Source organism: Oncorhynchus nerka, linkage group LG11 (assembly GCF_034236695.1).
Source record: "Oncorhynchus nerka isolate Pitt River linkage group LG11, Oner_Uvic_2.0, whole genome shotgun sequence".
Taxonomy (NCBI): domain Eukaryota; kingdom Metazoa; phylum Chordata; class Actinopteri; order Salmoniformes; family Salmonidae; genus Oncorhynchus; species Oncorhynchus nerka.
Genome location: NC_088406.1, coordinates 12,094,341 through 12,116,420, shown reverse-complemented (window position 1 = coordinate 12,116,420; position 22,080 = coordinate 12,094,341). Strand labels below are relative to the sequence as shown.

The 22,080-nt window shown below is 46.4% G+C and overlaps 1 protein-coding gene across 1 annotated transcript in view; it reads left to right on the top strand.

The window, feature by feature from the left end:
- The window catches only part of plch1 (phospholipase C, eta 1), a 183,717-nt gene extending 165,270 nt beyond the window's left edge, over positions 1–18,447 (top strand). The window contains 4 exon segments of the mRNA XM_065024227.1: positions 13,561–13,671; positions 15,634–16,057; positions 16,898–17,380; positions 17,383–18,447. Coding sequence (XP_064880299.1) covers positions 13,561–13,671; positions 15,634–16,057; positions 16,898–17,380; positions 17,383–18,356 — 1,992 coding nt within the window. The 3' untranslated portion in view covers positions 18,357–18,447.
- Positions 18,448–22,080: the final 3,633 nt, after the last annotated feature.

The window sequence follows — 22,080 nt, the reverse complement described above, 5'->3', positions numbered from 1 at the left end:
TTGATGGCATTGAATGCCCTTCTTGTCTTGTCTCTCAGATTGTTCACTGCTTTGTGGAAATTACCTGTGGCGCTGATGTTTAGGCCAAGGTATGTACAGTTTTTTGTGTGCTCTATGGCAACAGTGTCTAGATGGAATGCGTATTTGTGGTCCTGGCGACTGGACCTTTTTTGGAATTGTTTTGGTCTTACTGAGATTTACAGTCAGGGCCCAGGTCTGGCAGAATCTGTGCAGAATATCTAGGTGCTGCTGTAGGCCCTCCTTGGTTGGTGACAGAAGCACCAGATCATCAGCAAACAGCAGACATTTGACTTCAGATTCTAGTAGGGTGAGGCCGAGTGCTGCAGACTGTTCTAGGTCCCTCGCTAGTTCGTTGATATACATGTATACATGTTGAAGAGGGTGGGGTTTAAGCTGCATTTGTGTGTTTTTTGCCCATTTTAACCTCACACTTATTTGTGTACATGGATTTTATAATGTTCTATGTATTTCCCCCCACAACACTTTCCATCAGTTTGTATAGCAACCCCAAACCCTTATGCCAATTTGAGTCTAAACTTTTTTTTAAATCAACAAAGCATGAGAAGCCTTTGCCTTTGTTTTAGTTAGTTTGTTTGTCAGTTAGGGTGTGCAGTGTGAATATGTGGTCTGTCACACAGGATAATTTGGTAAAAAGCCAAATTGACATTTGCTCAGTACATTGTTTTCGCTAAGGTAAGGGAAGACCCCATGAAATGGACAAAAATGAATGGCAACTTATTGCCATTGGGCAAATGGAAGGCAGTTCATCCAAACCATTTGGCTAGTGGAACATGGGAAATGCCAAGTGTCATACACCCAAAATCACAAATATGGCGAGCGCGCTCCACCGTAGATTTTCATATTGAAAATGGTCAAAGTCAAGACCCAAGGGTAAAATTATGAAAATCTCAAAACATTTTCCAAATTTTAAAACCCCTTAAAAAAGTGATTTTTGGACTGTTTTTCTATTTATTCATTTTTTGGGTCAATTATATATATGTAATAACCGTATGCACATACATATGTCTTATTTTATTTCGTGTGTCCATTAGCACTATGTATTGTCCATTTGCAATATATGTTCATTGGAAGTCGGCTTCTGAACCAAAAAGTCAGTGAACCATGGCCAGATGGCATAACTAATATCCAAATGCCATACATAAGTATTGAATGTACCAAATCAGGATGTTATGTCCATTTGCCATATATGATCATAGGAAGTCTGCTTCCAAACCCAAAAGTCAGTAAACCATGTCCAAATGGCATAAGAAATGTCCAAATGGCATTTATACTGACCAAACGATAATATATATCAAATATATCACTAAATTAAGCCCAGAATCAACCTAAAAGTTATATTTGTCATGTTTGATCATAGGAAGCCATAGGAAGTAAGAATTTGGTGCATTAAGACAGCAGTGGGACTCAGTCGTTTTTTACAATATATTTTTTTAAACATCCAAAATGACCAGGGTGCCCCCTATTGGATGGGCACGGGTGGGGGGTGCTCCCTACCCAGCCATGGACCCCTTGCACCCCTCTAAACATTTGTTTTTAAATTTGCTCCTAGTAACCCGTTCAGATTACCAAGTAATCTGGCACGGCTGTCCATTTGCCATGTCTTACGATGGGCATTTACCATCACGAATTTGACATGCTCTAATATACTACAGAAATGCCCAATTGACTAGCCCGTTGAACTCGGGATGGCCGGGCAGTGATAGTGGTGCCTCTACTGAATACTGTCACCTCCAGGTAGATGTTTGTCCCCCTGTGTGCTGAGGATGTCAGGTTCTTGTCCAGTTCTGTCATTTAGGTCGCCACAGACTAGTACATGTCCCTGGGCCTGGAAATGGTTAAACTCCCCCTCTAGGATGGAGAAGCTGTCATCTGTAAAGTATGGCGATTCTATTGCAGGGATATAGGCAGCACACAGGAGGACATTTTTCTCGGAGATCATTTCCATATTCATTTCTAGCCAGATGTAAAATGTTCCTGTTTTGACTAATTTAACAGAGTGGATTAGGTCTGGTCTATACCAAATTAGCATACCCCCTGAGTCCCTTCCACGTTTCATACTTGGTCGTTTGGTGGATAGGACTACCAGCTCTCTGTAACCTAGAGGGCAACCAGTGGGTCCGTCTCCTTTTAACCATATTTCTTGTAGGATGACAATGTCTGTATTTTTTTTTTTTTTACATGAAGTCTGGGTTCCTTCTTTTTAGGCAGATGACCTCAGACCTTGTACATTCCAGGATGAGACAGTACAAGCTTTGTGTTCCATAGTGTCTAGTGTTGTTTTTTTGTGGTATAGGCCCGGACCATCACAGTAGGTGTGAGCAGAGCATGTTGAGCATCGGATACATACCTCTTAGGTTGCAGGATGGAGCTTGGACGGATGTAATACTGGGGGTTGGCCTGTTGCTCTGCTCACGACCTGGGCATATGTCTGCTGTCATGTTGAGGTCCTTGCCGCAGGGGCGAGGGGCATGGGGTGGGCAGAAAGGGCATAGGTCTGATATAGTGGGGCCTATATAGGGTGTGGCCAGGGTTTGTTTGGTGTGGTTTCAGCTGGTTGGGGTGTGACTGGTGATGCTGTGGTCTGGGTGTAGGTCCTCTTGGCGTGGGTTCTCTCTGTGCAGGTCCTTCAGGAGGGGGTCTTGCAGGTCTGGGAGGGTGTCTTGCTGGTCTGGGCGGGGTGTCCGTTTCTCTGTTGCTCCTGTGTGAGGTGCCGGGACTACGGTTTAGGGTTACGTCCTTCAGGGTCCTGGCAAAAGTTTGCATTGCTGCCTTGTAGAGGTGGACCTGGTTGTAAAGGCTGTTCAAGTCCAGGGTAGAGTGGTGAGCCAGGTAGAAATGAGGTTTTGAGGCATAGTCTCGCAATATGCTTGCATTCACCGTCTGTAGCAGGGTGAAAGTATTTTTGTGGTAACAGGGTGGAGATAAATGCGCGTTGGGGAAATTAGAAGATGAAATAGAAGATGATTTTTCAATCACTACCTTGAGTGCTGTGGCAACCCTTTCCTGCGGGGCTCTCAGGTCATTTGTGCCCGTGTGAATTATGATGTGGTTGGGGGACCCTAGTCTGTCCTCTGATAGCAGCTCCAGGACATACCTAGTTGTTGGGCTCCAGAGTTTAGCCACTTTGTGTTTGGGTTAAAGTTCATCCTCTTGAATGTATTTTCCATTTGAGTCAATGAGGAGCACAACCTCTCTGGCTTTTATGTGTCCTCAGTGGATGTGTGTGTGGGGGTCATCAAGAGAGCAATCAGGGGAGCTGACAGGAGGGCTGTTAGGAGGGGGTGGAGTCTGTTGGGAAGGGATGGGGTCTGTTGGGAGGTTGTGGAGTCTGTTGGGAGGGGGTGGAGTCTGTTGTGTTGGTGGGTCTTGTGTTGTCTGTCCTCTGTTGGGTTGGTGTTGAGGTTGTGGTCCGGGTCTGAGTTTGGCCGTTCTGTTGGCTACTCTGGGGGAGTGTCCTGCTTTCTGTCACACCTCAGCTTTGTCACCTCCTCCTTCAGTGCCATGTGTGCCTCTTTAAGTTCTCTCACCTCAGCCTGTAGAGCAGCCAGGGGGGGGGGTTGTTATGTCTGTATTGTGTGGACTAGCTCTCTGAGCTCCACCATGTCTCTCTCCAGCTCTGTGAATGTATCCCTCTCAGTGATGGAGGAGCAGTGCAGTTGTGGGACCTGGGAGTGTTCAGTGCTGGGGGTGTGGGTGACTATCTTTGTCTGCAGGGCATTTTGAAGAGGTGTGATCAGACTCACTCAGGATGGGGGAGACATCACAGAGAGAGAACCTTTCCTGCTGTTCTCTCTCTTTGACCCCGTAAAAGTCCTACTGGAACTGCATGAGGAAGCCCTGCACCATTACTGTCCCAGACTTGTACATGTTGACAAAGGTTGTTTCAATTTCCTCAATGTCTAGTATTCTGAGTTTCCACCCTGGGACAATACCCTCTCTCTTGATATAGGGGTAGTGTGCCAGGGGATGGTCTGTGTTAATATAGCAGTGTGTCATGCCAGGGGATGGTCTGTGTTAATATAGCACTGTGTCATGCCAGGGGATGGTCTGTGTTAATATAGCACTGTGTCATGCCAGGGGATGGTCTGTGTTAATATAGCACTGTGTCATGTCAGGGGATGGTCTGTGTTAATATAGCACCATGCCAGGGGATGGTCTGTGTTAATATAACACTGTGCCAGGGGATGGTCTGTGTTAATATAGCACTGTACCAGGGGATGGTCTGGTTAATATAGCACTGTACCAGGGGATGGTCTGGTTAATATAACAATGTACAAGGGGATGGTCTGGTTAATATAGCTCTGTACCAGGGGATGGTCTGGTTAATATAGCACTGTACAAGGGGATGGTCTGGTTAATATAGCACTGTACAAGGGGATGGTCTGGTTAATATAGCACTGTACCAGGGGATGGTCTGGTTAATATAGCACTGTACCAGGGGATGGTCTGGTTAATATAGCACTGTACCAGGGGATGGTCTGGTTAATATAACACTGTACAAGGGGATGGTCTGGTTAATATAGCTCTGTACCAGGGGATGGTCTGGTTAATATAACACTGTACAAGGGGATGGTCTGGTTAATATAGCTCTGTACCAGGGGATGGTCTGGTAAATATAGCACTGTACCAGGGGATGGTCTGGTTAATATAGCACTGTACCAGGGGATGGTCTGGTTAATATAGCACTGTGCCAGGGGATGGTCTGGTTAATATAGCACTGTGCCAGTGGATGGTCTGGTTAATATAACACTGTACCAGGGGATGGTCTGGTTAATATAACACTGTACCAGGGGATGGTCTGGTTAATATAGCACTGTACCAGGGGATGGTCTGGTTAATATAGCACTAACAGGGGATGGTCTGGTTAATATAACACTGTACCAGGGGATGGTCTGGTTAATATAGCACTGTACCAGGGGATGGTCTGGTTAATATAGCACTGTACCAGGGGATGGTCTGGTTAATATAACACTGTACCAGGGGATGGTCTGGTTAATATAGCACTACCAGGGGATGGTCTGGTTAATATAACACTGTACCAGGGGATGGTCTGGTTAATATAGCACTGTACCAGGGGATGGTCTGGTTAATATAGCACTGTACCAGGGGATGGTCTGGTTAATATAACACTGTACCAGGGGATGGGCTGGTTAATATAGTACTGTACCAGGGGATGGTCTGGTTAATATAACACTGTACCAGGGGATGGTCTGTGTTAATATAGCACTGTACCAGGGGATGGTCTGGTTAATATAACACTGTACCAGGGGATGGTCTGGTTAATATAGCACTGTACCAGGGGATGGTCTGGTTAATATAACACTGTACCAGGGGATGGTCTGTGTTAATATAGCACTAACAGGGGATGGTCTGGTTAATATAACACTGTACCAGGGGATGGTCTGTGTTAATATAACACTGTACCAGGGGATGGCCTGGTTAATATAGCACTGTACCAGGGGATGGTCTGTGTTAATATAACACTGTACCAGGGGATGGTCTGGTTAATATAGCACTGTACCAGGGGATGGTCTGTGTTAATATAACACTGTGCCAGGGGATGGTCTGTGTTAATATAGCACTGTACCAGGGGATGGTCTGTGTTAATATAACACTGTACCAGGGGATGGTCTGGTTAATATAGCACTGTACCATTGGATGGTCTGTGTTAATATAACACTGTACCAGGGGATGGTCTGTGTTAATATAGCTCTGTACCAGGGGATGGTCTGTGTTAATATAGCTCTGTACCAGGGGATGGTCTGATTAATATAGCACTGTACCAGGGGATGGTCTGGTTAATATAGCACTGTACCAGGGGATGGTCTGGTTAATATAACACTGTACCAGGGGATGGTCTGGTTAATATAACACTGTACAAGGGGATGGTCTGGTTAATATAGCTCTGTACCAGGGGATGGTCTGGTTAATATAACACTGTACAAGGGGATGGTCTGGTTAATATAGCACTGTACCAGGGGATGGTCTGGTTAATATAGCACTGTACCAGGGGATGGTCTGGTTAATATAGCACTGTACCAGGGGATGGTCTGGTTAATATAGCACTGTACCAGGGGATGGTCTGGTTAATATAGCACTGTACCAGGGGATGGTCTGGTTAATATAACACTGTACAAGGGGATGGTCTGGTTAATATAGCACTGTACCAGGGGATGGTCTGGTTAATATAACACTGTACCAGGGGATGGTCTGGTTAATATAGCACTGTACCAGGGGATGGTCTGTGTTAATATAACACTGTGCCAGGGGATGGTCTGTGTTAATATAGCTCTGTACCAGGGGATGGTCTGGTTAATATAACACTAACAGGGGATGGTCTGGTTAATATAACACTGTACAAGGGGATGGTCTGGTTAATATAGCACTGTACCAGGGGATGGTCTGGTTAATATAACACTGTACCAGGGGATGGTCTGGTTAATATAGCACTGTACCAGGGGATGGTCTGTGTTAATATAACACTGTGCCAGGGGATGGTCTGTGTTAATATAGCTCTGTACCAGGGGATGGTCTGGTTAATATAACACTAACAGGGGATGGTCTGGTTAATATAGCACTGTACCAGGGGATGGTCTGGTTAATATAGCACTGTACCAGGGGATGGTCTGGTTAATATAACACTGTACCAGGGGATGGTCTGGTTAATATAACACTGTGCCAGGGGATGGTCTGGTTAATATAGCACTGTACCAGGGGATGGTCTGGTTAATATAGCACTGTACCAGGGGATGGTCTGGTTAATATAGCTCTGTACCAGGGGATGGTCTGGTTAATATAACACTGTACCAGGGGATGGTCTGTGTTAATATAGCACTACCAGGGGATGGTCTGGTTAATATAGCTCTGTACCAGGGGATGGTCTGGTTAATATAGCACTGTACCAGGGGATGGTCTGGTTAATATAACACTGTACCAGGGGATGGTCTGGTTAATATAGCACTGTACCAGGGGATGTTCTGGTTAATATAGCACTGTACCAGGGGATGGTCTGGTTAATATAACACTGTGCCAGGGGATGGTCTGGTTAATATAGCACTGTGCCAGGGGATGGTCTGGTTAATATAACACTGTGCCAGGGGATGGTCTGGTTAATATAGCACTGTACCAGGGGATGGTCTGGTTAATATAGCACTGTGCCATGGGATGGTCTGTGTTAATATAGCACTGTACCAGGGGATGGTCTGGTTAATATAGCTCTGTACCAGGGGATGGTCTGGTTAATATAGCACACTGGTCTGGTTAATATAACCTGTGCCAGGGGATGGTCTGGTTAATATAGCACTGTACCAGGGGATGGTCTGGTTAATATAACACTGTACCAGGGGATGGTCTGGTTAATATAACACTGTACCAGGGGATGGTCTGGTTAATATAGCACTGTACCAGGGGATGGTCTGGTTAATATAGCACTGTACCAGGGGATGGTCTGGTTAATATAACACTGTACCAGGGGATGGTCTGGTTAATATAGCACTACCAGGGGATGGTCTGGTTTATATAACACTGTACCAGGGGATGGTCTGTGTTAATATAGCACTGTACCAGGGGATGGTCTGGTTAATATAACACTGTACCAGGGGATGGTCTGGTTAATATAGCACTGTACCAGGGGATGGTCTGGTTAATATAACACTGTACCAGGGGATGGTCTGTGTTAATATAGCACTAACAGGGGATGGTCTGGTTAATATAACACTGTACCAGGGGATGGTCTGTGTTAATATAACACTGTACCAGGGGATGGCCTGGTTAATATAGCACTGTACCAGGGGATGGTCTGTGTTAATATAACACTGTACCAGGGGATGGTCTGGTTAATATAGCACTGTACCAGGGGATGGTCTGTGTTAATATAACACTGTGCCAGGGGATGGTCTGTGTTAATATAGCACTGTACCAGGGGATGGTCTGTGTTAATATAACACTGTACCAGGGGATGGTCTGGTTAATATAGCACTGTACCAGGGGATGGTCTGTGTTAATATAACACTGTACCAGGGGATGGTCTGTGTTAATATAGCTCTGTACCAGGGGATGGTCTGTGTTAATATAGCTCTGTACCAGGGGATGGTCTGATTAATATAGCACTGTACCAGGGGATGGTCTGGTTAATATAGCACTGTACCAGGGGATGGTCTGGTTAATATAGCACTGTACCAGGGGATGGTCTGGTTAATATAACACTGTACCAGGGGATGGTCTGGTTAATATAACACTGTACAAGGGGATGGTCTGGTTAATATAGCTCTGTACCAGGGGATGGTCTGGTTAATATAGCACTGTACAAGGGGATGGTCTGGTTAATATAGCACTGTACAAGGGGATGGTCTGGTTAATATAGCACTGTACCAGGGGATGGTCTGGTTAATATAGCACTGTACCAGGGGATGGTCTGGTTAATATAGCACTGTACCAGGGGATGGTCTGGTTAATATAACACTGTACAAGGGGATGGTCTGGTTAATATAGCTCTGTACCAGGGGATGGTCTGGTTAATATAACACTGTACAAGGGGATGGTCTGGTTAATATAGCTCTGTACCAGGGGATGGTCTGGTAAATATAGCACTGTACCAGGGGATGGTCTGGTTAATATAGCACTGTGCCAGGGGATGGTCTGGTTAATATAGCACTGTGCCAGTGGATGGTCTGGTTAATATAACACTGTACCAGGGGATGGTCTGTGTTAATATAACACTGTACCAGGGGATGGTCTGGTTAATATAACACTGTACCAGGGGATGGTCTGGTTAATATAACACTGTACCAGGGGATGGCCTGGTTAATATAGCTCTGTACCAGGGGATGGTCTGGTTAATATAACACTGTACCAGTGGATGGTCTGGTTAATATAGCACTAACAGGGGATGGTCTGGTTAATATAACACTGTACCAGGGGATGGTCTGGTTAATATAACACTGTACCAGGGGATGGTCTGGTTAATATAGCACTGTACCAGGGGATGGTCTGGTTAATATAGCACTGTACCAGGGGATGGTCTGGTTAATATAACACTGTACCAGGGGATGGTCTGGTTAATATAACACTGTACCAGGGGATGGTCTGGTTAATATAGCACTGTACCAGGGGATGGTCTGGTTAATATAACACTGTACCAGGGGATGGTCTGTGTTAATATAACACTGTACCAGGGGATGGTCTGGTTAATATAACACTGTACCAGGGGATGGTCTGTGTTAATATAACACTGTACCAGGGGATGGTCTGGTTAATATAACACTGTACCAGGGGATGGTCTGTGTTAATATAACACTGTACCAGGGGATGGTCTGGTTAATATAGCACTGTACCAGGGGATGGTCTGGTTAATATAACACTAACAGGGGATGGTCTGGTTAATATAGCACTGTACCAGGGGATGGTCTGGTTAATATAGCACTGTACCAGGGGATGGTCTGGTTAATATAGCACTGTGCCAGGGGATGGTCTGGTTAATATAACACTGTACCAGGGGATGGTCTGGTTAATATAACACTGTACCAGGGGATGGTCTGGTTAATATAACACTGTGCCAGGGGATGGTCTGGTTAATATAGCACTGTACCAGGGGATGGTCTGGTTAATATAGCACTGTACCAGGGGATGGTCTGGTTAATATAGCTCTGTACCAGGGGATGGTCTGGTTAATATAACACTGTACCAGGGGATGGTCTGTGTTAATATAGCACTACCAGGGGATGGTCTGGTTAATATAGCTCTGTACCAGGGGATGGTCTGGTTAATATAGCACTGTACCAGGGGATGGTCTGGTTAATATAACACTGTACCAGGGGATGGTCTGGTTAATATAGCACTGTACCAGGGGATGTTCTGGTTAATATAGCACTGTACCAGGGGATGGTCTGGTTAATATAACACTGTGCCAGGGGATGGTCTGGTTAATATAGCACTGTGCCAGGGGATGGTCTGGTTAATATAACACTGTGCCAGGGGATGGTCTGGTTAATATAGCACTACCAGGGGATGGTCTGGTTAATATAGCACTGTGCCATGGGATGGTCTGTGTTAATATAGCACTGTACCAGGGGATGGTCTGGTTAATATAGCTCTGTACCAGGGGATGGTCTGGTTAATATAGCACTAACAGGGGATGGTCTGGTTAATATAACACTGTGCCAGGGGATGGTCTGGTTAATATAGCACTGTACCAGGGGATGGTCTGGTTAATATAACACTGTACCAGGGGATGGTCTGGTTAATATAACACTGTACCAGGGGATGGTCTGGTTAATATAGCACTGTACCAGGGGATGGTCTGGTTAATATAGCACTGTACCAGGGGATGGTCTGGTTAATATAACACTGTACCAGGGGATGGTCTGGTTAATATAGCACTACCAGGGGATGGTCTGGTTTATATAACACTGTACCAGGGGATGGTCTGTGTTAATATAGCACTGTACCAGGGGATGGTCTGGTTAATATAACACTGTACCAGGGGATGGTCTGGTTAATATAGCACTGTACCAGGGGATGGTCTGGTTAATATAACACTGTACCAGGGGATGGTCTGTGTTAATATAACACTGTACCAGGGGATGGCCTGGTTAATATAGCACTGTACCAGGGGATGGTCTGTGTTAATATAACACTGTACCAGGGGATGGTCTGGTTAATATAGCACTGTACCAGGGGATGGTCTGTGTTAATATAACACTGTGCCAGGGGATGGTCTGTGTTAATATAGCACTGTACCAGGGGATGGTCTGTGTTAATATAACACTGTACCAGGGGATGGTCTGGTTAATATAGCACTGTACCAGGGGATGGTCTGTGTTAATATAACACTGTACCAGGGGATGGTCTGTGTTAATATAGCTCTGTACCAGGGGATGGTCTGTGTTAATATAGCTCTGTACCAGGGGATGGTCTGATTAATATAGCACTGTACCAGGGGATGGTCTGGTTAATATAGCACTGTACCAGGGGATGGTCTGGTTAATATAGCACTGTACCAGGGGATGGTCTGGTTAATATAACACTGTACCAGGGGATGGTCTGGTTAATATAACACTGTACAAGGGGATGGTCTGGTTAATATAGCTCTGTACCAGGGGATGGTCTGGTTAATATAGCACTGTACAAGGGGATGGTCTGGTTAATATAGCACTGCACAAGGGGATGGTCTGGTTAATATAGCACTGTACCAGGGGATGGTCTGGTTAATATAGCACTGTACCAGGGGATGGTCTGGTTAATATAGCACTGTACCAGGGGATGGTCTGGTTAATATAACACTGTACAAGGGGATGGTCTGGTTAATATAGCTCTGTACCAGGGGATGGTCTGGTTAATATAACACTGTACAAGGGATGGTCTGGTTAATATAGCTCTGTACCAGGGGATGGTCTGGTAAATATAGCACTGTACCAGGGGATGGTCTGGTTAATATAGCACTGTGCCAGGGGATGGTCTGGTTAATATAGCACTGTGCCAGTGGATGGTCTGGTTAATATAACACTGTACCAGGGGATGGTCTGTGTTAATATAACACTGTACCAGGGGATGGTCTGGTTAATATAACACTGTACCAGGGGATGGTCTGGTTAATATAACACTGTACCAGGGGATGGCCTGGTTAATATAGCTCTGTACCAGGGGATGGTCTGGTTAATATAACACTGTACCAGTGGATGGTCTGGTTAATATAGCACTAACAGGGGATGGTCTGGTTAATATAACACTGTACCAGGGGATGGTCTGGTTAATATAACACTGTACCAGGGGATGGTCTGGTTAATATAGCACTGTACCAGGGGATGGTCTGGTTAATATAGCACTGTACCAGGGGATGGTCTGGTTAATATAACACTGTACCAGGGGATGGTCTGGTTAATATAACACTGTACCAGGGGATGGTCTGGTTAATATAGCACTGTACCAGGGGATGGTCTGGTTAATATAACACTGTACCAGGGGATGGTCTGTGTTAATATAACACTGTACCAGGGGATGGTCTGGTTAATATAACACTGTACCAGGGGATGGTCTGTGTTAATATAACACTGTACCAGGGGATGGTCTGGTTAATATAACACTGTACCAGGGGATGGTCTGTGTTAATATAACACTGTACCAGGGGATGGTCTGGTTAATATAGCACTGTACCAGGGGATGGTCTGGTTAATATAACACTGTACCAGGGGATGGTCTGGTTAATATAGCACTGTACCAGGGGATGGTCTGTGTTAATATAACACTGTGCCAGGGGATGGTCTGTGTTAATATAGCTCTGTACCAGGGGATGGTCTGGTTAATATAACACTAACAGGGGATGGTCTGGTTAATATAGCACTGTACCAGGGGATGGTCTGGTTAATATAGCACTGTACCAGGGGATGGTCTGGTTAATATAGCACTGTGCCAGGGGATGGTCTGGTTAATATAACACTGTACCAGGGGATGGTCTGGTTAATATAACACTGTACCAGGGGATGGTCTGGTTAATATAACACTGTGCCAGGGGATGGTCTGGTTAATATAGCACTGTACCAGGGGATGGTCTGGTTAATATAGCACTGTACCAGGGGATGGTCTGGTTAATATAGCACTGTACCAGGGGATGGTCTGGTTAATATAGCTCTGTACCAGGGGATGGTCTGGTTAATATAACACTGTACCAGGGGATGGTCTGTGTTAATATAGCACTACCAGGGGATGGTCTGGTTAATATAGCTCTGTACCAGGGGATGGTCTGGTTAATATAGCACTGTACCAGGGGATGGTCTGGTTAATATAACACTGTACCAGGGGATGGTCTGGTTAATATAGCACTGTACCAGGGGATGTTCTGTCTGTACCAGGGGATGGTCTGTTAATATAACACTGTGCCAGGGGATGGTCTGGTTAATATAGCACTGTGCCAGGGATGGTCTGGTTAATATAACACTGTGCCAGGGGATGGTCTGGTTAATATAGCACTGTACCAGGGGATGGTCTGGTTAATATGTGCCATGGGATGGTCTGTGCCACCAGGGGATGGTCTGGTTAATATAGCTCTGTACCAGGGGATGGTCTGGTTAATATAGCACTAACCAGGGGATGGTCTGGTTAATATAACACTGTGCCAGGGGATGGTCTGGTTAATATAGCACTGTACCAGGGGATGGTCTGGTTAATATAACACTGTACCAGGGATGGTCTGTGTTAATATAGCACTGTACCAGGGGATGGTCTGGTTAATATAACTCTGGTCTGGTTAATATAACACTGTGCCAGGGGATGGTCTGGTTAATATAACACTGTACCAGGGGATGGTCTGGTTAATATAGCACTAACAGGGGATGGTCTGGTTAATATAGCACTGTACCAGGGGATGGTCTGTGTAGAAAGTGAAGTTGCTTACGTTCCCCTCTTTGTTGCAGTCAGCAAATAGTGTCTCTAGATTGTTCTTAAGGAGCTTTTTTTGTACTTATTCCATGTAGTGTTATTTTTAATATACATGGGGTATTGTAATGACCTCTCCACAACGATAACTCTCTGTCTCTCTCCCTTTCTCTCTCTTCAGGTTATAGACATGTGTACTTGGAGGGGTTGACTGAGGCGTCAATCTTTATCCACGTATCAGTTCATGACATCTATGGGAAGGTAGGTACAGTACATTGCAGTGAGATAACCCTTATATGGTAAGATAGGTACAGTCTGAGACATTCCTAGTATCCCTGGTCCTCTTCTCCACGTGTCACCACTGACCCAATGGCCTGGGTACCAGTCTCTTTCTAACCTCTTTGACATAGCCTGGGTACCAGTCTGTTTCTGGTCTCTTTAATATAGCCTGGGAACCAGTCTGTTTCTGCTCTCCTTAATATAACCTGGGTACCAGTCTGTTTCTGGTATCTTGCCATGTCCTTATGGAACTGCAAAACATGATTTGCTTGACAATGCCAATGGAGCAGGCAAACGCACAAACAGCTTTGGTACCAGGCTAGTGAGATCAGATCTGGGTACCAGGCTAGTGAGATCAGATCTGGGTACCAGGCTAGTGAGATCAGATCTGGGTACCAGGCTAGTGAGATCAGATCTGGGTACCAGGCTAGTGAGATCAGATCTGGGTACCAGGCTAGTGAGATCAGATCTGGGTACCAGGCTAGTGAGATCAGATCTGGGTACCAGGCTAGTGCCTCTCTGACCCTATAGAAAAGAAGTGGTCTGAAGGGGGGGGGAATCAGTTTTAGCTTTTACATATACATATTTATTACACTTAGTTGTCAGCTATATAATTCTCCTAAGCCGATACCTTCTTCCTTTCCAGTGGAATCCACTAGTCCTGAACCCCAGCTTTACCATAATGCACTTTCTAGGAGCACACAAGGTATCCTGGGTAGACTATGTATGCTGCATGGCATCTGCACGACTGTCAACTGTTTCCACTGTGTGTGGTGGAGTGAATATGGTTTCAGATGTATTTCTTTGCTACTGTATGTCTAAGATTGGTATATTGGGTGTATTGTGGATGTGTTTTCTTGTTAGGTGATTTTCTATGCATTTTATCAGTCATTATCGGGTTCATAAAATCAGAGCTCATGGCATTACTAACTACACAGATAATGGTAGAGAGGGACTATGTGCAAGGATTGTGAGTGAGAGAATGAGATGGTTGTTTGTCTGTGGTTAGTAGTTACCGTTATGCTATAGTGCCATCTAAGGGCATGTCTTTGGCCACGGGAGAATCTCAATTGCATTGCCTTGCTTCCCCATGTCCGCTCTCCTCGACCCCCTTCTCGAGACCTATTGGATGAGAAGGTTAGACGGGACGGACCTCTGACCTCATCCAATGGGTTTTGAGAAGGAGACGAGGAGAGACGATGCAAGGAATCAAGGAAATGCAAATTGAGATTCTCCCCATGATGAACCTGAGTGGGAGTGGCAATGACAGCTCAGCACTTAATCTGAATTCATGTAAAGAAGTGTTGATTTGCTGAAAATATTTTGTTTTGTGTAGAGTGAAGTGTGTTAATGTTTTCAGTCTATATTGTTTCTCAGGCATGTTTGCATTGTGGTGGGAATACTGTGATGTGATTGAAAAGCATGACACATCTTATCTAACCTTCCTCACACCATGCAATTCATATTTTCATGCAAAATACTAAACACTTTCTCTCTCTCACCCCTCTCTCTTCATTCTTCTTCTCTCTCCCCTCCCTCTCTCTTCATTCTTCTCCTCTCTCCCCTCCCTCTCTCTTCATTCTTCTTCTCTCTCCCCTCCCTCTCTCTTCATTCTTCTTCTCTCTCTCCCCCCCTCCCTCTTCATTCTTCTCCTCTCTCCCCTCCCTCTCTCTTCATTCTTCTTCTCTCTCCCCTCCCCTCTCTTCATTCTTCTTCTCTCTCCCCTCCCTCTCTCTTCATTCTTCTCATCTCTCCCCTCCCTCTCTCTTCATTCTTCTTCTCTCCCCTCCCCCTCTCTTCATTCTTCTTCTCTCTCCCCTCTCTCTCTCTTCATTCTTCTCCTCTCTCCCTTCCCTCTCTCTTCATTCTTCTTCTCTCCCCTTCTTCTTCTCTTCTTCTTCTCTCCCCCTCTCTCTTCATTCTACTTCTCTCTCCACCCATCAGGGTCGTCAGCTGCGAGGCATCAGGGGCTTATTTAACAGGCCCTCTAAGTCGTCAGTAGACACCAGCTGTAGTTCGGCCCTCAGGAAACGCTCCATCAGTGACCACCTCCTCCGACGCACCGCCAGCGCCCCCGCCAACCGTCGCAAGAAAACCAAGATGAAGCTCGCTGAGTCCTCCACCTCCATATCGGACCGCAAGGCCTCCATATCAGACGGCAAGGACAGAGTGTGGGCCGGGGCAGGGGCTGGGGGGGAGGGGTCCCAGAACAGGGAAAGGGACAGGGAGGGGGTAATGGTGGAGAGACGCCCAACACCCCTCACCCACAGGCCCATCTCCATGCCCCTGGAGAGGCTACTGCAGGGACAGCTCTCCCTCTGCTCCCCCGACCAGGAGCAGACTGACCTGGGTGCAGACACACTCATTGGTGGGTAGACCTACTCAGTAGACCTCACACACTCTTACATCAACCATAACAATTAACAGTATGCCATGTAACAAGCAATATGTTATAATAAATATCTAACATGTGAGAAGAAACCAACGCAAGAAACCAACCGACAGTGTAACAGCATCATGTTGCCTATTTCTCAGCGCAATACATGACCATAGGCCTACCTGTAAAGGCAGAGCAACTGGCTTTGTTTGCTATATGTGTGACATGATGCTTAGAGTTGTTGTCCTGCGCTCTCAGTGAAACAGTGCTATGGGTCTTATGTGAAATGTAATCCCTTTCCTCATTTCTAACTATCATTTTCTAAAATATAGAAATAAAAATGTGTTTTCATGTGAATTGACAAATCCAGGCACTCTATTCTTCCTCACTACTTTAACTTGCCTTTTCTGTTCCTTCTTCACTCTGTGGTGCTTCTCTGTAGTAGAGAACTGACTAGGATATCCCGCCAGGTAAACCAAAACACCTCCTAAGGTTGCCTCATCCTAAAACATCCCAGTATTACATCATGCCACTGATGTAACTTTGTAAAAATTTCAAAATGTACATTTTTTTTAATTGATCCCATTTGACCATCTGTTTTCAAAATTTGAAGTTCCCCCTAAAACATGGATGTTCCTTCTGTTACCTGCACAGCCTCATTCTCCAACACCCCTCTCACAGTCGTATTTGGTGGTACATTCCATTCGTCTCTGTGTTTGCTATTGGCTCGTATTGGACGGAATGTGTCGGTTGGTTGTTGGTTGACTTGGTGTTCTACTTACGGCTGTGATATGTTTGAACCTTTACTGTCTAACTTGTCTGTTTCCACAGGAACGTCCCCCTTTAACCAGCCCAGGTCCCACTCTGTGGAACTCGTCGTCGAATCATCCGCCTCCCTTGAGCACAAAGTGTTCACCCCTTCCATCAATCACAACAACGCACAGGATAACACCACAGGGTCTGACCAATCAGATGAGACCTCCTACCTGGTCATTGGCCGAGGAGGAGGAACTGTAGATGGTGACTCCAAAGACCAATCACAAGACAGAGTCAACCCACCCAGCAAAGCTGAGGACGTTTCTTCTCGCCAAAGGACATTGTGTCACCTCAGCAGCTCAACAGAGACAGAGAGCAACTGTTTACACGTACCAAGTGAGAGCAGACCAGAGACAACATTACTTAGTACAACAAACACAGCAACTTCCTCCTCTCCTTCCTCTGAGCTCCCCATCTCCCTACTGAATGTGGACCGGTCCGATCTGCAGAGCCCCGTCCCCCTACAGGACAGCATCATCTCACATCTCATTGACGCCGTATCCTCAGCAACGATACCACCTACGGGTCTATTTCCGCTCTGATTGGTCAGTTTGACCTCACCGGCGACCAGAATGATTTCACAATGAACTCTGACCCCCACACCCTCAGTGTCATGTCCTGTCTGTCCGATCCTGCTGTCTGGGACTCCAGCACACCCTATAAGGTTACCATAGACTATACCACCCGATATAAAGACCCACACACCATCTCCTCCCCCCGCAAGACAATGAACGGACCTATCACTCCTCGAAAAGCAAGCCAGACCCCTAACCACGCGAACCAGAATCTACTCTCACCCCACCCCAAAACCTCCCACACAGACCCCAGTGCCCCTCTTCTCTTCTCCAGTCCTGAGACCACGGAGCTGGAGGTCTATACCATCCTGGATGAGGAGGTCTTGTCTCCAGTCTCTGTCTACAACCTGAAGAAGCAGACCATCGGCAACATCCAGGCTGACTCTGAGGAGAGCACACCCATGGGAAGCCTGGAGCCTTCCCCAGCCAAGGTGCCTCCTCTCCTGGGGGTAGAAGGCAATGGCAGCTGGGTGGGCTCACGGAGGGGTGTGGTGGAGGAGGAAGTAGAGGGCTACGGGGGTGAATGTGATCCTAAAAGGTTGGGGTCAGTGGGAGAGTGGGGGTTGTCGTGGGGTTACACGTGCCCGTCCAACAACAGTACAGTGTCTGACCAATTCCTGTTGTGCCATGACACGGAAGGAAGTAGTCTGATGGAGGTGGAAATTAACGTGGACGAGGATCCACTGGAGATGACCCTGACATTACCGGGACACAACCATACCTGGGTCGCTACCAGCCCAACCAAATGCTACGCTGCTCCTCAACTCCAGCTCTCCCAATGTCCTTCACCCGTCAAACAGCCCGCACACCAGCCCTCCCCTCGCCAAGCCCCATTGACAAACCCTCAAACTCAGCCCTCCCCTGCAAAGGGCCCCCCAACCCCAGCCCCCTCCTCCTGAACAGCCATCCTTCCACTCATAGCAGACACATTACCAGAGCCTTCACCCAGCAGCACAGTTACAGTGGTCCCACCCAGCCCCAGACCAGGAGCTACCAGGGTGGGACAGGGGAAGGACAGGGTCAGGGAGAAGCATCAGCCTGCTTCCAGAATGGGTTCTCCTCCTCAGAGTGTCTGTCTGTTCTTTCTGGTCCAAGGTCTGTTAGCCTCCCCAGAGACAGAGGCCTGTACTCCCCCAGTCCAAGGTCTGTTAGCCTCCCCAGAGACGGAGGCCTGTACTCCCCCAGCTCAGACTATAGTGTGGACTCCAGCCAGCGAGACTACGACTGCTTCAGACCCTCCACTGCCTCGGCCTCCCACTACACCCAGCCCCAACCCCATCCCAAAACAGACACCCAGCCACAACCCCAACCCAAATCAGACACCCAGCTCCAACCCCTGACCCAAACCCAACCCCAATCAGACACCCAGCCCAAGCCACAAACCCAGCTCCAACCCCAATCAGACACCCAGCCCAAGCCACAAACCCAGCCCCAACCACATCCCAAAACAGACACCCAGCTCCAACCCCTGACCCAAACCCAACCCCAATCAGACACCCAGCCCCAGCCACAAACCCAGCTCCAACCCCAATCTGGTCGCCCATCACTGCCCCTTTTGGGCTCCACCCTCACCCCTCCTCTACCTATCCTCAGACCATCCACAGCCCCCAGCCCCTGCAAGTCCAAGTCTCTGGGTGACCTGACATCTGAGGACATCTCCTGCAACTTCCACAGCAAGTACAACATCATCAGCCGCAGCTTTATCACCCCCTGTATGAGGGAGCGGAGGAGGATGAGGGGCCTGGGGGGTCTGTCCCAACGCCTGCAGTCTGCAGACCCCCTCACTGAGCAGTTACGCAAACTAGTCACCCTAGAGGGGGATGACAGAGACGGGGACAGACCCCAGTCACCCCAGCTTACCCAGTTACCTCAGTTACAGATACCCCCCAAACCCTTCATACCCCCATCCTGCCCCTCCTCAAACGTTGTCCCTGACACCCAGGAGGACTCCCCGCCCCTCCTCTCTCGCCGTCTCTCCTCTCGGAGCCAGAGCCGTGTGCGTCACATCAACAATCGTGCTCGGGAGAGGCAGCGGGAGGCTCTAAAGCCCCGGGACATGAGCGCCCCCTCCAGCGTGGGAGGGGTAGTGCTGCGTGCTAAAGTAGCAGCATGTCAGAACCCCCCAGCTAACAGACACTCCACAGGCTCTTACATAGCGGAGGGGAGGTGCACCACACTGGGGTACGGATACGGAGATCATTATCATGATGACTCTCTGCTGCCCACAGACTCCTGTATACAATCAGAACCGGAGGTCTACTTCCTGCTCAGACTCTGAACCCACTTCCTGGTTATCACCTACATAGAATGATGTATAATGTACTTCCAAAACGCAGCAATCAGCTTCCTGCTTAGGACCGAGGAAAAAAAACATATATCATGGTTGGGCTGTCCAATAATACTTTCAGATATACCTGATTGGGTCTGACAGTCTTGTCTGTAAATGTAAATATGTTTTTTATTCTTCTTCATGTCCTGATCAGAATGTTATTTAAATGTAGTTTGAACAGACTGTTAAACTACTTCCTACTTTGATTGTACCCATTTCCTGTCCTGTCTGTTCTTGTAATTCTACTTCCTGTTCAAGCTAACGCCATCTACTATAAAGCAGAAAATAAGGAAACTTTACAAATGTGTTTAACTCTGAAGGGAAGTTTTGTCTTGGTCTTTGTACATTTTAAATGTGTATTAGTATTGTCAGAGGCCCACAGACATCAATGCAATGTCTATTCCACGTTAGTTCAACATTAAAATTATGTGGAGACAATGTTGATTCAACCGGTGTGTGCCCAGTGTGGGGATCACTTTTAAGGGATGGGATCTGTTGCATCAAAGAGCTTCCTCAAGTGTTCCTTCTCCTCTGATTGTCCTCTGTGTGCTGGTGTTGTTGGTACATATTCTGCTGTAGATTCGTTTTTCATTTAAGGTGTTGTCATTTAGTTGTTCTGTTTTCTGCATGTTAAATGTCCAGCATGACTATGCATCGATCTGTAGACATCACAGTGCACTACTATCTTTTCACAGAATAAGTAATAGTGGGATTGGATGAAATACTCGGACTTCTTGCTTGCTCTGACTTCTCACTTTCTAATATTTTAAACATTATCACATATTTGAAACGTTTTGAGTTTACATGCTTGAATTTTATTTTTTTACAATTCATTTAATACAGACTGCAAAAAAAAGGGTGAAAATTGGGAGCTGGTTATTAAAAAAACAGATGTTTACAAGAACTGAAACACACAGTGGAATAGGTAGATAAGGGTGTTTCGACGAGACCAAGTTGCAGTGTTAAACCCATCCTTTTTTCTTTGTATGGTCACTCGGAACATTACTGTGAGCATTTTCCTACTGATGTAATAAAATTCATAAAAAATGTGACTTGAACGCAACATGTCTGTCTGTTTGATTTACTGGTCTTCTATTACAGGTCTTCTATTACTGGTCTTCTATTACTGGTCTTCTATTACTGGTCTTCTATTACTGGTCTTCTATTTCTTCTATTTGTTTCTATTTGCTTATCTTGGTGTTTGTTTTTTCTTCTCTCTATTTCTCTCCATCTTTCTCTCCATTTCTCTCTCTATTTGCCACCATCTTTCTCTCCATTTCTCTCTCTATTTGCCACCATCTTTCTCTCCATTTCTCTCTCTATTTGCCACCATCTTTCTCTCCATTTCTCTCTCTATTTGCCACCCTATTTCTCTCACCGACACACTCTCTAATTGTATTCTATGTTTATCGGTGTTGTAGCCACCGGGGTATACAACTACTCTTGCCATGGCATGTACACACACACACACACACACACACACACACACACACACACACACACACACACACACATGCACACACACACACACACACACACACACACACACAGTCCCCCCTCCCTGCCTGTGTTTTTGTATCTTGCTGTGTGTGGATAATGGGATGTAATTGCTTGTGAAATGAGCAGTAAGGGAGATGAGAGAGAGAGCACCTGTGGCCATCTAAATCCTCAAACTATTATTTGGAGATTAAGTCACACTATCCCTTCAGTCCTGGTCTTTGTACCCCCGTCACCCTCCTTCCTCACCCCACCATACTTCCATGATTGGTGCACAAAACTAAAAACATATTTTTCCATATTAAAAGTACCCTTGTCACCCTTGTCTCTAATCGTTTTGTGCAACACACTCAGGAGGCCTGTGATTTAGGGTCTCAGGGTGTCATCTTGTTTACTCTGTGTCTTCTCTATGATCTCTGGTCATTATAAATACCCTCCCTTATCCTCCACTGGGCCAGATCAGAGGAGGCTGCTGCCAGACCAAGCGCTGGGAGATAGAGACTGGTCGACTACCCAAGCGTGTCTTCACCTGACGAAGAACCACTGAGGCTGATCTGTGCTACATAAAACATCTGGGAGCAAAGTCCATTAACTTTCACCCACCAGGCTGGATGTAAAGACTGGGAGAATTTCTGATCATAATCTTTACACTCTTTTTGACTCATCTGTATGTTTCATCATTACAACTGTGGTGTAGTTTTTCATGTTTTATTCAGTATTTAGAAATTACATTGGGACAGGTTTTGGTCTGGTCTGGTCAACTGCCTTCCTGTCTGTGTGTCCAGAGGAGCTCCCCC